The sequence below is a fragment of the Rhinoderma darwinii genome, chromosome 2 (genome assembly GCF_050947455.1).
Source record: "Rhinoderma darwinii isolate aRhiDar2 chromosome 2, aRhiDar2.hap1, whole genome shotgun sequence".
NCBI lineage: Eukaryota > Metazoa > Chordata > Amphibia > Anura > Rhinodermatidae > Rhinoderma > Rhinoderma darwinii.
Genome location: NC_134688.1, coordinates 470564655 through 470579163, shown reverse-complemented (window position 1 = coordinate 470579163; position 14509 = coordinate 470564655). Strand labels below are relative to the sequence as shown.

The 14509-nt window shown below is 45.2% G+C and overlaps 1 protein-coding gene across 1 annotated transcript in view; it reads left to right on the top strand.

Moving 5' to 3' along the window:
• The window catches only part of LOC142741924 (nectin-1-like), an 87991-nt gene extending 77332 nt beyond the window's left edge, over positions 1–10659 (top strand). The window contains exon 6 of the mRNA XM_075851246.1: positions 10545–10659. Coding sequence (XP_075707361.1) covers positions 10545–10659 — 115 coding nt within the window. The remainder of the gene's footprint in view (positions 1–10544) is intronic.
• The last annotated feature ends 3850 nt before the right edge of the window (positions 10660–14509 follow it).

Here is a 14509-nt window from a genome sequence, read left to right as displayed (position 1 = left end):
AGTTATACATCTTCTTGTATATAGTGATATGGAGCATGCTGGTATAACCTGGGTATCTTCTGTATATAATTACATATGTATAGCTGGTATAAGTTATACATCTTCTTGTATATAGTGATATGGAGCATGCTGGTATAACCTGGGTATCTTCTGTATATAATTATATATGTACAGCTGGTATAAGTTATACATCTTCTTGTAGATAGTGATATGGAGCATGCTGGTATAACCTGGGTATCTTCTGTATATAATTATATATGTACAGCTGGTATAAGTTATACATCTTCCTGTATATAGTGATATGGAGCATGCCGGTATAACCTGGGTATCTTCTGTATATAATTATATATGTACAGCTGGTATAAGTTATACATCTTCCTGTATATAGTGATATGGAGCATGCTGGTATAACCTGGGTATCTTCTGTATATAATTATATATGTACAGCTGGTAGAAGTTATACATCTTCTTGTATATAGTGATATGGAGCATGCTGGTATAACCTGGGTATCTTCTGTATATAATTATAGATGTACAGCTGGTATAAGTTATACATCTTCCTGTATATAGTGATATGGAGCATGCCGGTATAACCTGGGTATCTTCTGTATATAATTATATATGTACAGCTGGTATAAGTTATACATCTTGTATATAGTGATATGGAGCATGCTGGTATAATCTGGGTATCTTCTGTATATAATTATATATGTACAGCTGGTATAAGTTATACATCTTCTTGTATATAGTGATATGGAACATGCTGGTATAACCTGGGTATCTTCTGTATATAATTATATATGTGCAGCTGGTATAAGTTATACATCTTCTTGTATATAGTGATATGGAGCATGCTGGTATAACCTGGGTATGTTCTGTATATAATTATATATGTACAGCTGATATAAGTTATACATCTTCCTGTATATAGTGATATGGAGTATGCTGGTATAACCTGGGTATCTTCTGTATATAATTATATATGTACAGCTGGTATAAGTTATACATCTTCTTGTATATAGTGATATGGAGCATGCTGGTATAACCTGGGTATCTTCTGTATATAATTATATATGTACAGCTGGTATAAGTTATACATCTTCTTGTATATAGTGATATGGAGCATGCTGGTATAACCTGGGTATCTTCTGTATATAATTATATATGTACAGCTGGTATAAGTTATACATCTTCTTGTATATAGTGATATGGAGCATGCTGGTATAACCTGGGCATCTTCTGTATATAATTATATATGTACAGCTGGTATAAGTTATACATCTCCCTGTATATAGTGATATGGAACATGCTGGTATAACCTGGGTATCTTCTGTATATAATTATATATGTACAGCTGGTATAAGTTATACATCTTCTTGTATATAGTGATATGGAGCATGCTGGTATAACCGGGGTATCTTCTGTATATAATTATATATGTACAGCTGGTATAAGTTATACATCTTCTTGTATATAGTGATATGGAGCATGCTGGTATAACCTGGGTATTTTCTGTATATAATTATATATGTACAGCTGATATAAGTTATACATCTTCTTGTATATAGTGATATGGAGCATGCTGGTATAACCTGGGTATCTTCTGTATATAATTATATATGTACAGCTGGTATAAGTTATACATCTTCTTGCATATAGTGATATGGAGCATGCTGGTATAACCTGGGTATCTTCTGTATATAATTATATATGTACAGCTGGTATAAGTTATACATCTTCTTGTAGATAGTGATATGGAGCATGCTGGTATAACCTGGGTATCTTCTGTATATAATTATATATGTACAGCTGGTATAAGTTATACATCTTCTTGTAGATAGTGATATGGAGCATGCTGGTATAACCTGGGTATCTTCTGTATATAATTATAAATGTACAGCTGGTATAAGTTATACATCTTCTTGTATATAGTGATATGGAATATGCTGGTATAACCTGGGTATCTTCTGTATATAATTATATATGTACAGATCGTATAAGTTATACATCTTCTTGTATATAGTGATATGGAGCATGCTGGTATAACCTGGGTATCTTCTGTATATAATTATATATGTACAGCTGGTATAAGTTATACATCTTCTTGTATACAGTGATATGGAGCATGCTAGTATAACCTGGGTATCTTCTGTATATAATTATATATGTACAGCTGGTATAAGTTATACATCTTCTTGTATATAGTGATATGGAGCATGCTGGTATAACCTGGGTATCTTCTGTATATACTTATATATGTATAGCTGGTATAAGTTATACATCTTCTTGTATATAGTGATATGGAGCATGCTGGTATAACCTGGGTATCTTCTGTATATAATTATATATGTACAGCTGGTATAAGTTATACAGCTTCCTGTATATAGTGATATGGAGCATGCTGGTATAACCTGGGTATCTTCTGTATATAATTATATATGTACAGATCGTATAAGTTATACATCTTCTTGTATATAGTGATATGGAGCATGCTGGTGTAACCTGGGTATCTTCTGTATATAATTATATATGTACAGCTGGTATAAGTTATACAGCTTCCTGTATATAGTGATATGGAGCATGCTGGTATAACCTGGGTATCTTCTGTATATAATTATATATGTACAGATCGTATAAGTTATACATCTTCTTGTATATAGTGATATGGAGCATGCTGGTATAACCTGGGTATCTTCTGTATATAATTATATATGTGCAGCTGGTATAAGTTATACCTCTTCTTGTATATAGTGATATGGAGCATGCTGGTATAACCTGGGTATCTTCTGTATATAATTATATATGTACAGCTGGTATAAGTTATACATCTTCTTGTATACAGTGATATGGAGCATGCTAGTATAACCTGGGTATCTTCTGTATATAATTATATATGTACAGCTGGTATAAGTTATACATCTTCTTGTATATAGTGATATGGAGCATGCTGGTATAACCTGGGTATCTTCTGTATATAATTATATATGTATAGCTGGTATAAGTTATACATCTTCTTGTATATAGTGATATGGAGCATGCTGGTATAACCTGGGTATCTTCTGTATATAATTATATATGTACAGCTGGTATAAGTTATACATCTTCTTGTATATAGTGATATGGAGCATGCTGGTATAACCTGGGTATCTTCTGTATATAATTATATATGTACAGCTGGTATAAGTTATACATCTTCCTGTATATAGTGATATGGAGCATGCCGGTATAACCTGGGTATCTTCTGTATATAATTATATATATATACAGCTGGTATAAGTTATACATCTTCTTGTATACAGTGATATGGAACATGCCGGTATAACCTGGGTATCTTCTGTATATAATTATATATGTACAGCTGGTATAAGTTATACATCTTCCTGTATATAGTGATATGGAGCATGCTGGTATAACCTGGGTATCTTCTGTATATAATTATATATGTACAGCTGGTAGAAGTTATACATCTTCTTGTATATAGTGATATGGAGCATGCTGGTATAACCTGGGTATCTTCTGTATATAATTATAGATGTACAGCTGGTATAAGTTATACATCTTCCTGTATATAGTGATATGGAGCATGCCGGTATAACCTGGGTATCTTCTGTATATAATTATATATGTACAGCTGGTATAAGTTATACATCTTGTATATAGTGATATGGAGCATGCTGGTATAACCTGGGTATCTTCTGTATATAATTATAGATGTACAGCTGGTATAAGTTATACATCTTCTTGTATATAGTGATATGGAGCATGCTGGTATAACCTGGGCATCTTCTGTATATAATTATATATGTACAGGTGGTATAAGTTATACATCTTCCTGTATATAGTGATATGGAGCATGCCGGTATAACCTGGGTATCTTCTCTATATAATTATATATGTACAGCTGATATAAGTTATACATCTTCTTGTATACAGTGATATGTAATGTCTATCAATCTATATTATAAAACGCTGCCCTTTACAGGATGCATGACCTTTTAACAAGCACAAGGTCATATCCCCCACAATAAACTCATATTAGAAAAACCTTAGTAGTAGAACATAGAAAATATAATGGAGGTAAAGCTTTGGGGTCATTATATAGAGATAGGCTCCATTAAAAATCCACCTGTTTTATCAACTGGTAGGGCGTAGAAATTCCCCATCTGTTGTGCTGCTGTAAGGGTCGTAATTGTTTACAGTGGATAAAAATCTGTCCTTGTCATGCGATGGGCACGCAGGGCACCGATAACTGTACTGTAACAAGCCATGCACCTGTGTGTCCATCACATAATCAGGACTGATTTTTATCCTACTGCACAGTGTCCACTAGGGGTCTCCCTTGTATTTAAAAAGAGGCAGCGAAAACCGACTGTAACCACATACCGGAAACTAAACACTTCACAGTATACAATCGCTAAAAATTAAGTACATAAAAAATAACACAAAGAAAAAACTCTCTTGGGCCGCACTTATGGCATAAAATATGCAATAAAAAGTGCTCCACAAACTGCATAACAAATATCACACAGACAGCTACAGTTTATGATAAAATTGAGAGCGCAAAAAAGCCCAAAAAACTACCCACCTAAAGCATGCTGGGATTCTGAAAAACAATATGGGGATTAAAAACGAAAAATCGGCCGCAAATAACTATAGCAAACATCTGACTGCTACATTTTTAACAATATAAAAACAGCTGAAAAAAATGGCCTTTAGGCGCCATGCACACGACTGTATTTTTCCCCTCCCGTAAATACGGGTCCGTTGTCATCCGTATTCCACTCGTATTTACGGACCCGTAAAAAAAGGGGGGCTGGAAATGATGTCACAATCATGTCGAAACCCCTTAAAAGGGTCACATGATCGCTCAGACACCATTTTCTCTGCTTCTCTTTATTCAAAAATTGAAATCCCCTGACGTTGCCTAGCAACTATGGATCCGGTTATATCGTCTTTGTTTTACTTTTCCTATCTTGGGTATAACATTTGCTCATCATGGCGGCAGCGGCTGCAGGACAAACCAAAAGGCTGAGAACAATGAAAATCCAGAGGGATACCCTGTGGGGGATGACTTTTTAATTGACAGGTAGCAGAGTTACATGATGGGGATTTTTTTTTTTCCAGTTGTGTAACTCTGCTACCGGTCAATGGAAAAATCATCCACCAGAGCCCCCTGTAGATCGCGCCACACACAGCCCCCCTATAGATAGCGCCAGATACAGCCCCCTGTACATAGCGCCAGATACAGCCCCCTGTAGATAGCTCCACACACAGCCCCCCTGTACATAGCGCCAGACATAGCCCCCCTGTAGATAGCTCCACACACAGCCCCCCTGTAGAAAGCTCCACACACAGCCCCCCTGTAGATAGTGCCACACACAGCCCCCCTGTAGATAGCTCCACACACAGCCCCCCTGTAGATAGTGCCAGACACAGCCCCCTGTAGATAGTGCCAGACACAGCCCCCTGTAGATAGTGCCAGACACAGCCCCCTGTAGATAGTGCCAGACACAGCCCCCCTGTAGATAGCGCCAGACACAGCCCCCCTGTAGATAGCTCCACACACACAGCCCCCCTGTAGATAGCTCCAGACACAGCCCCCCTGTAGATAGCTCCAGACATAGCACCCCTGTAGATAGCTCCAGACACAGCCCCCCTGTAGATAGCTCCAGACACAGCCCCCCTGTAGATAGCACCAGACACAGCCCCCCTGTATATAGCACCAGACACAGCTCCCCTTTAGATAGCTCCACACACAGCCCCCCTGTAGATAGCGTCAGATACAGCCCTGTAGATAGCGCCACACAAAGCCCCCTGTAGATAGCGCCACACACAGCCCCCCTGTACACAGCTCCACACACAGTCCCCCCTGTACATAGCGTCAGATACAGCCCCCTGTTGATAGTGCCACACACAGCCCCCCTGTAGATAGCGCCATACACAGGCCCCCTGTAGATAGCGCCAGATACGGCCCCTCTGTACATAGCGTCAGATACAGCCCCCTGTACATAGCGCCACACACAGCCCCCTGTAGATAGCGCCACACACAGCACCCCTGTAGATAGCTCCACACACAGTCCCCCTGTACATAGCTCCACACACAGCCCCCCTGTAGGTGCCACATTGCCGCCAGAGCGGAGAGCGGTACAGGTAGGCTTTATTCACACGACAGGATCCGAGTGTCGGCAGATAAAATCGGCCGTTTTGGGCCGTTTTTTTCCGGCCGTTTTGCATCCGTTCCGATTCTGTTCCGGGCTGTGTTGCCGATTTTAACCCGTTTTGCAACCATTTTTTTCCCGGTCCGTTTTAAAATTGGATTAATTTTATTTAAATTTGTTGCCACACACAGCCCTCTGTAGATAATGCCACAGCCCCCTGGTAGGTAATGCCAGCCAGCCCCCTGTGGGTAATGCCACCCAGCCCCCTGTAGGTAATGCCACCCAGCACCCTGCAGGTAATGCCACCCAGCCCCCTATTGGTAATGCCACACAGGCCGGGGATTGGGGATTCCGACTGCTACAGGGAGCAAAAAAAGACCCTCAAACTTCTCACATGCACTCTGCATTGTGAGGAAGAGGAGGAGGAGAGAGAGTGCGAGCGACAGAAGACACGGCCGTCACTCGGGACACATCCGGTGATGGCCGTGTATTACCCGGCCCCATAGACTTCTAAGCGGCCGAAAATAGGGCATGTCCCATTTTTTGATGACCAGGTTTCCCAGGCCGCCAAAAAATCGGTCGTGTGAATATCCCCATCACTCACCATCAGAAGAAGGCAGGAGTCTTGCAGCGGCGTTCTCACTGGTGTCGATGCCGGCCCGGGAGTGAACCAGTCAGATGACAGGTCAGGTGACAGGTCAGGTGACTGGACTGGTCCACTCACGGGCCGGCATCGATCTCAGTGAGAACACCGCCGCAAGACTCCTGCCTTCTTCTGATCGCTGCAGCAGTCAGCAGCGATCAGCTGTTCTGATGCCGCACCCAGCGGGACATTTACAGACCTCCCGGTGGGACAGCGGTGAGCAACCGGGATTGTCCCGCCGGATCCGGGACGGTTGGGAGGTATGCAAGTGTAGTATCCCATGGCACCCAATGTCGCTGCAACACAGCACCGGCAGAGGGCGCAGCCCAGGAAACCAGCAGCACCCATGCTGCCAGTATAAGCCGCCTTGGCTCTGGACCACGTCCCCCACAAATACAGCACCACCGCAACAAAAAAAATCACCACACAACAACACAAAAAAAATTAACGAACCGTCGACTTCCGGAGGTGGGACATCCTAGATTGGCCTATCTTCCTAAGGCTCCCACAGACCAGCGGCACAATCAACCGAATCTACAGCCCATCGTTGCTTAAAAACAACTTAAAGAGGGAGTATCAGCTGGCTGCCAGCCTAACCCAATCTGTGGGACCTATTTTTGGGCTATTTTTTTTTTGCTTCGGAAGCGGGTGTGGGATCCGCACGCTGGATCGTGCTGCTCTGGAGGCCATCTTGCGGCTTATCATCAGGACTGCTCTCTCTCCCAGCTGCACCTTCCTGAAGGTCTCTTTGCTGCTGCTGCTGCCAACTTTATCTGAAATGCCTGGGGAAAAATTGGAGAGTGCCAGCGATGCCTGGGATTATTCCGGCAGCCATCTTGAGCCCAGGACATGTGGAAAGTTGAGTTTGGGAGCGGAGACATCTAGAAGCCGGGACTGCCGCTATTACCTCCCCAGTGGCTTTTACTGACTGCCTGGACTACCCTGGCTGGACTGACACTATATGGACGCGGGTGACCACCAGAGTGATAGCGAACTATTTTGGACTTGACTGGATCTGGCTATTACAGAGGTGGGCAAACATCCTGAGGACCCTGACCGATGGAAAAGCGCTCTCCATCCAGCCAAAGCATGTTTTCTCCACGATGAGTATAAGCAGAGCCGGCTTTAGGATAGATGGCACCCCGTGCGAAATGATCTTTCAGCGCCCCACCCTCATCATTAAAAAAACAAATGCCCCATAAAAAAATTATAATCCCCTTCAGTGCCCCCATACAGTATAATAATAATAATATTTAATAATATAATATATTACAAGCCCTTCAAGGACACAGTATTTTGTCCTCTAATTGTGCCCACAGTATTATGCCCTCTGTAGTACCCCTACACAGTATAATGTCCGCTTAGTGGCCCTACACAGTATAGTGCCCCCTGTAGATTTTTCCATACAGCCTCACCCCTGTGGACAGTGCCATAATTCCCCACCTCATCCTTGTAGATCGTGCCATACAGCCCCCCACCTCCCCCTTGTAAACAGTGCCCCCAAACAAAAACAAAAATTGTACTCACCTAGGCCCCGTTCCCACGACGAACTGAGCTGCTCCTCGATGGGATCCTTGCGTAGGCCGGCGTGATTCTGTAGACTAGTACTGAGTTTCCCAACCTTTTCGGACTCGAGGCAGCACTGGAAAAACAAAATTTCCTCAGGGCCCCCCTAACAAAAATTACACTCGTAGGGTACGTTCACACAACGTTTTTTGTAAGGCAAAAAAAATCTGCCTCAAAATTCCTTCAGGAACTGACAGCGTTGTTTGACCTTATTTTTTTTGCGTTTTTTCTTAAGCCGTTGAAGCAAATGCAAAAGACGCAGGAAAGAAAGCTCCAAACGGGCGGCGCAGGTACTTTCTGCCTCCTATTAATTTCAATTGGAGGTCAGAGGTGGAAACCACTTGAAGACCATCAGCCCCCCACTCACAGTAAAATGACCATCAGCCCACAACTCACAGTAAAATGACCATCATCCTCCCACTCACAGTAAAATGACCATCAGCCCACCACTCACAGATTCCCCCTGTAGGTAGTGCCACACAGCCCCTTGTAGGTAGCGCCACACAGCCCCTTGTAGGTAACGCCACACAGCCCCTTGTTAGTAACGCCACACAGCCCCCTCGCAGGTACGCCACACAGCCCCCTCGTAGGTACGCCACACAGCCCCCTTGTAGGTAGTGCCTCACAGCCCCCTTGTAGGTAGCGCCACACAGCCCCCTTGTAGGTAGCGCCACACAGCCCCCTTGTAGGTAGCGCCTCACAGCCCCCTTGTAGGTAGCGCCTCACAGCCCCTTTGTAGGTAGCGCCACACAGCCCCCTTGTAGATAGCGTCACACAGCCTACTTGTAGAAAGCGCCACACAGCCCCCTTGTAGAAAGCGCACACAGCCCCCTTGTAGAGAGCACCACACAGCCCCCAGTAGAGAGCGCCACACAGCCCACTGTAGAGAGTGCCACACAGCCCCCTGGTAGGGAGTGCCACAGAGCCCCCTGGTAGGGAGTGCCACACAGCCCCCTGGTAGGGAGTGCCACACAGCCCCCTGGTAGGGAGTGCCACACAGCCCCCTGGTAGGGAGTGCCACACAGCCCCCTGGTAGGGAGTGCCACACAGCCCCCTGGTAGGGAGTGCCACACAGCCCCCTGGTTGGGGGTGCCACAAAGCCCCCTGGTAGGGAGTGCCACACAGCCCCTTGGTAGGGAGTGCCACACAGCCTCCTGGTAGGTAGTGCCCCACAGCCCCCTTGTAGATAGCACCACCCCCTCCCTGTAGATAACGCCACTGTAGCTCCCTGAAGGAGAGGAATCCCTGTGTGGCCGGGGATTTCACTCCTGGAGCACTCTGCTTGATTTCTCTGTCCATATATGGATAATGACATCAGGGGAAACTCCTGAAGCGGAATCCCGGTCCACAGTGTTGCCGACGCTGTGACCGGGGATTCCACTCCAGGAGAAGCTCCTGTCGTCTGTGTCCATTTATGGAGATTCCGCTCCTTCAGGGAGCTACAGTGGCGCTAGTAGATAGCAGAGCAGGGAGATACTTCCCTGCTCTGCTATAGTGCCGTCGCTACCGCTGTAGCAGCCGCAGCGACTGCTAGCGGCGCCACCGCCTTAACGCCCAGTGTCGCCGCTAGCAGCCGGTATGGCTGCTACAGCGGTAGTGACGGCACTGAGTGAAGAAGCGCCCGGGCGGAAAGGCGACTGCTGAGTCGTCGGGCCCGGGTGCTTCTGAAACAAGTAGGGGAAGGGAGCCAGCGGAGCGCCCTCTTCCACCTGCTGGAGTGATGTGCACTGTGCGAAGGCAGAGGTCGCACACCCCTAAGGCCGGCCCTGAGTATAAGGAAGCACTCCCATGACATTTTTTATTTCTTTGCCCGTTTGTAATGGGCATCTAGCACATGTAAATTATATGTATTTCCTCACCAAGTGTCTATCTTTCAATACATAGGCTCCGTTCGGCTCCCCTGTGCGGTCACGTGATCTATAAACTGACTCGCCAATTCACACAGTGTCTTATGTGTGGACCAGCAGCCAGTTTCTCTATGTAAGTCTATAAGACTATCTTCTGATCGCTGGTTCAAGTCCCCTAGGGGGACTAATAAAATAGTTAAAGGGAACCTGTCACCAGCATTTTAGCTATAAAGCCAGCAATACCTGGTGAAAGTGGGTGAAAAATCATTGTCATCTAAGCTATAAATATGTTCTAAGTAAGCTCTGTATCTTTAGTATTCTGTTTTTCAGTGGTCCCACGCCGTATGCAAATGAGCAGAAAAGAGTCAAATCTTCATCTGAAAAGAGTCAGATTTTCATTCCTCCAGCGTCTCAGAGTGGACTCCACCTCCTTCTTTTTGATTGACAGCTCCTTAGCCAATCAGGGCTGGACAGGTGGCGGTGGTGGGCGGGGTTAAGAAGCTGCGTCCCAGAGGGAAAAATAATTACCATAAAAGGCGGGAAGAGTTTAAACGACGATATTTACAGACAGAGGAGGACTTCAGGAAAGAAGAGAACAGGAATGAACTCTGGATAGCTGCGGCCATTGAGGGGTCAGGTGAGTTTAACAGGTAAGATGTTGATGACAGGATCCCTTTAAATACAAAAAAAAAATTAAAAGAAAAACAAACAAACTGTATCACTGCCTATATGAACGATTAAAATTCGATTTTTATTATAGAAAACCCTACTAAAATTGGGCTAGATAGCCAAATGTACTGTAAAGGCGTAAGCACGGTGGACCATACAGAAGGAGGAGCAATTGAGGGTGCTGTTGTTAGTACCACATACTGCTGAGCAGAGATTCCCCCTAACTGTATTATGATATAACACCTGGTCAATCCGTGCCACTGAAAACGTGTCCCTACGCGTTTCCGCACCACTAATGGTCAGGGTGCTTCATCAGGGGTCACACTGATGTGATTTCAACACATCTATATTTGATTAAATGGCCGGGAGACACCTATTGCGTGTCTCATAACATTCACCCGGCTCGTGCACGACACTAGTCAGCTGGTCGAACACGAGCCGAGTGAAATGCCGGGCATAAGTAGTACTGGCCACTCCCTCCCCGGAATGACGCGGCGGCCGGGCAGCCAATCCATGACGAGCCACGTACATGACGCGGCCTGAACAGGGCCGACCCCCGGACGCTCGCTGTCACTGCAGGGGGGAGTAACCAAACCAGCGTCCCTAGTAACCAGGGATCACAAGGCGGCCGTGTAGCACTAGCCTGAGACATGTAGCCAAGGAGAGGACCAATAGCAGGAAACACAGCGATCGTGGGCCCAAACATATGGCACACTTGATCGCCGTGTATGTCATCCTCACAATAGGAGACACAGCGATCATGGAACCAATGGATATGGTACACTCGGTCGCTGTGTATAACTCGAAGGGGGGGGGGGGTTGGAGATTGCAATTTGCTATGTATAATCAAAGGGACCACTCAAGGCGTCCCATATCGACACAGGTTACCACAGAGGGTCTCGAAAAGAGGGGAAGAGAGGGAAGTAAGTGTGATAAGATGACCAAGGGGCAATTGGCACAAGCCAGGGACAATTAACAAGGTGTAGTGGCATAATTCGCCCGATCAAGGGTCACAACACACGGTTCAGAGGAAGCAATTGAACGATATCTGTTCATTGAGACCCGCCGGTTTCATGGTATGCATGCGGAAAATCCATTGGGCCTCTTTTTGTAGGATCCTCTTGTCCCAATTGCCCCCCCTGGCAGATGGCCGTATGTGCTCGATCCCCTGAAATTTGATAACGTGGGTATCACCTCCATGCTTTTCCCATACGTGTCGAGCCATACGTGTCGCCTATGTGGTCCCTTATTCGTCTCCTAAATTCTCTAATTGTCTTGCCGACATATTGCAGTCCACAGACACAAGAGATCAGGTAGACGATGCCCTTCGTTTTGCAATTTATAAAGGATCTGTTTTCAAATGTCCGACCAGTCGCATGGCTGTTAAAATTCTTGCTACAGGATATGGATTCGCAAGCTTTGCAGGACCCACATCTAAATGTTCCCTTTATGTTGTGTGTAAGCCATGTTGTGGGACGAATGGATTGCATATGGCTATGAACCACACGATCCCTGATGTTCCTACCCCTCCTATAGGTGACCGAGGGTCTGTTGCCTACAAGATCACCTACATCTGGATCAGTCCTAAGGATCCCCCAGTAGGTCTGTAGGATCCTAATGACTTTGTGATTAGATGAAATTTGGTGAGCACTAATGAACAACGCTTTATTTTGACTGATCATCCACAATATGCCACCTTTTACAGCCTGCCCAAGGTACACAAAGGCACATCTCCTCTGAAGGGTCGCCCCATTGTTTCTGGGGTTGATAACCTGACACAGAATGCTAGTCTCTATATTGATCGGATCCTCAGTCCATTTGTATTGGCCCTTCCATCGTACGTTCGTGATACGATGGATGTACTTAGAAGGCTAGAGGGCATCAAATGTGACACTGGTGTATATTTAGCCTCACTTGATGTTGAGGCCCTCTACAGCTCTATACCCCATGCCACTGGGTTTAGAGCTGTGGAGGATTTCTTGAAGGAAAGGGGAATACATTTCCAGGCCCACAATGAGTTTGTGGTCAGCCTCCTTCGTTTTGTTCTCGAACATAATTTTTTTCTGTTCGATGGCAAATTCTTTCACCAGCTAAGGGGGGTAGCGATGGGGACCCCCTGTGCACCCTCCTATGCCAACCTATATCTGGGCTGGTGGGAGAAGATGATTGTCTTTGGGGAGGAGATGGATCGATGGACATCTATGATTATCCTCTGGCTAAGATTTATTGACGACATCATGATTTTGTGGTCTGGAACTAAGGAGGAGTTCAGCGAATTTGTGGGCATCCTTAACGTCAACGAAATCGGGCTCTTTTTTACATCTGTTATCCATGAGAGCAAAATGACCTTTTTGGATATCAATATTTGTAAAACAGAACAGGGATATATACAAACCAATATCTTCAGGAAGGAGACAGCAACCAACAGTCTCCTTCGATGGGAGAGTTGGCATCCCGCACCTTTGAGAAAGGGTATACCCAAGGGTCAATACCTGAGGGCACGCAGGAATTGCTCCACCATGACTGACTTCAAATTAGCTGCCTCTGACCTACAAAATAGATTTCGCCGGAGGGGTTATCCCCATGATGTCCTTGGATCGGCCTATCGTAATGCTTTTCATTGCAATAGGAGTGCACTCCTAAATCCCAAAAAGCGTACGATTGATGACCAAATGCGCATTATAGGCACGTACGACTCATCTAATCACGAAGTCATTAGGATCCTACAGACCTACTGGGGGATCCTTAGGACTGATCCAGATGTAGGTGATCTTGTAGGCAACAGACCCTCGGTCACCTATAGGAGGGTTAGGAACATCAGGGATCGTGTGGTTTATAGCCATATGCAATCCATTCGTCCCACAACATGGCTTACACACAACATAAAGGGAACATTTAGATGTGGGTCCTGCAAAGCTTGCGAATCCAAGAATTTTAACAGCCATGCGACTGGTCGGACATTTGAAAACAGATCCTTTATAAATTGCAAAACGAAGGCCATCGTCTACCTGATCTCTTGTGTCTGTGGACTGCAATATGTCGGCAAGACAATTAGAGAATTTAGGAGACGAATAAGGGACCACATAGGCGACATTCGTCGCAATATGGACACCTCGGTGGCTCGACACGTATGGGAAAAGCATGGAGGTGATACCCACGTTATCAAATTTCAAGGGATCGAGCACATACGGCCATCTGCCAGGGGGGGCAATTGGGACAAGAGGATCCTACAAAAAGAGGCCCAATGGATTTTCCGCATGCATACCATGAAACCGGCGGGTCTCAATGAACAGATATCGTTCAATTGCTTCCTCTGAACCGTGTGTTGTGACCCTTGATCGGGCGAATTATGCCGCTACACCTTGTTAATTGTCCCTGGCTTGTGCCAATTGCCCCTTGGTCATCTTAGCACACTTACTTCCCTCTCTTCCCCTCTTTTCGAGACCCTCTGTGGTAACCTGTGTCGATATGGGACGCCTTGAATGGTCCCTTTCATTATACATAGCAAATTGCAATCTCCAACCCCCCCCTCCCCTTCGAGTTATACACAGCGACCGAGTGTACCATATCCATTGGTTCCATGATCGCTGTGTCTCCTATTGTGAGGATGACATACACGGCGATCA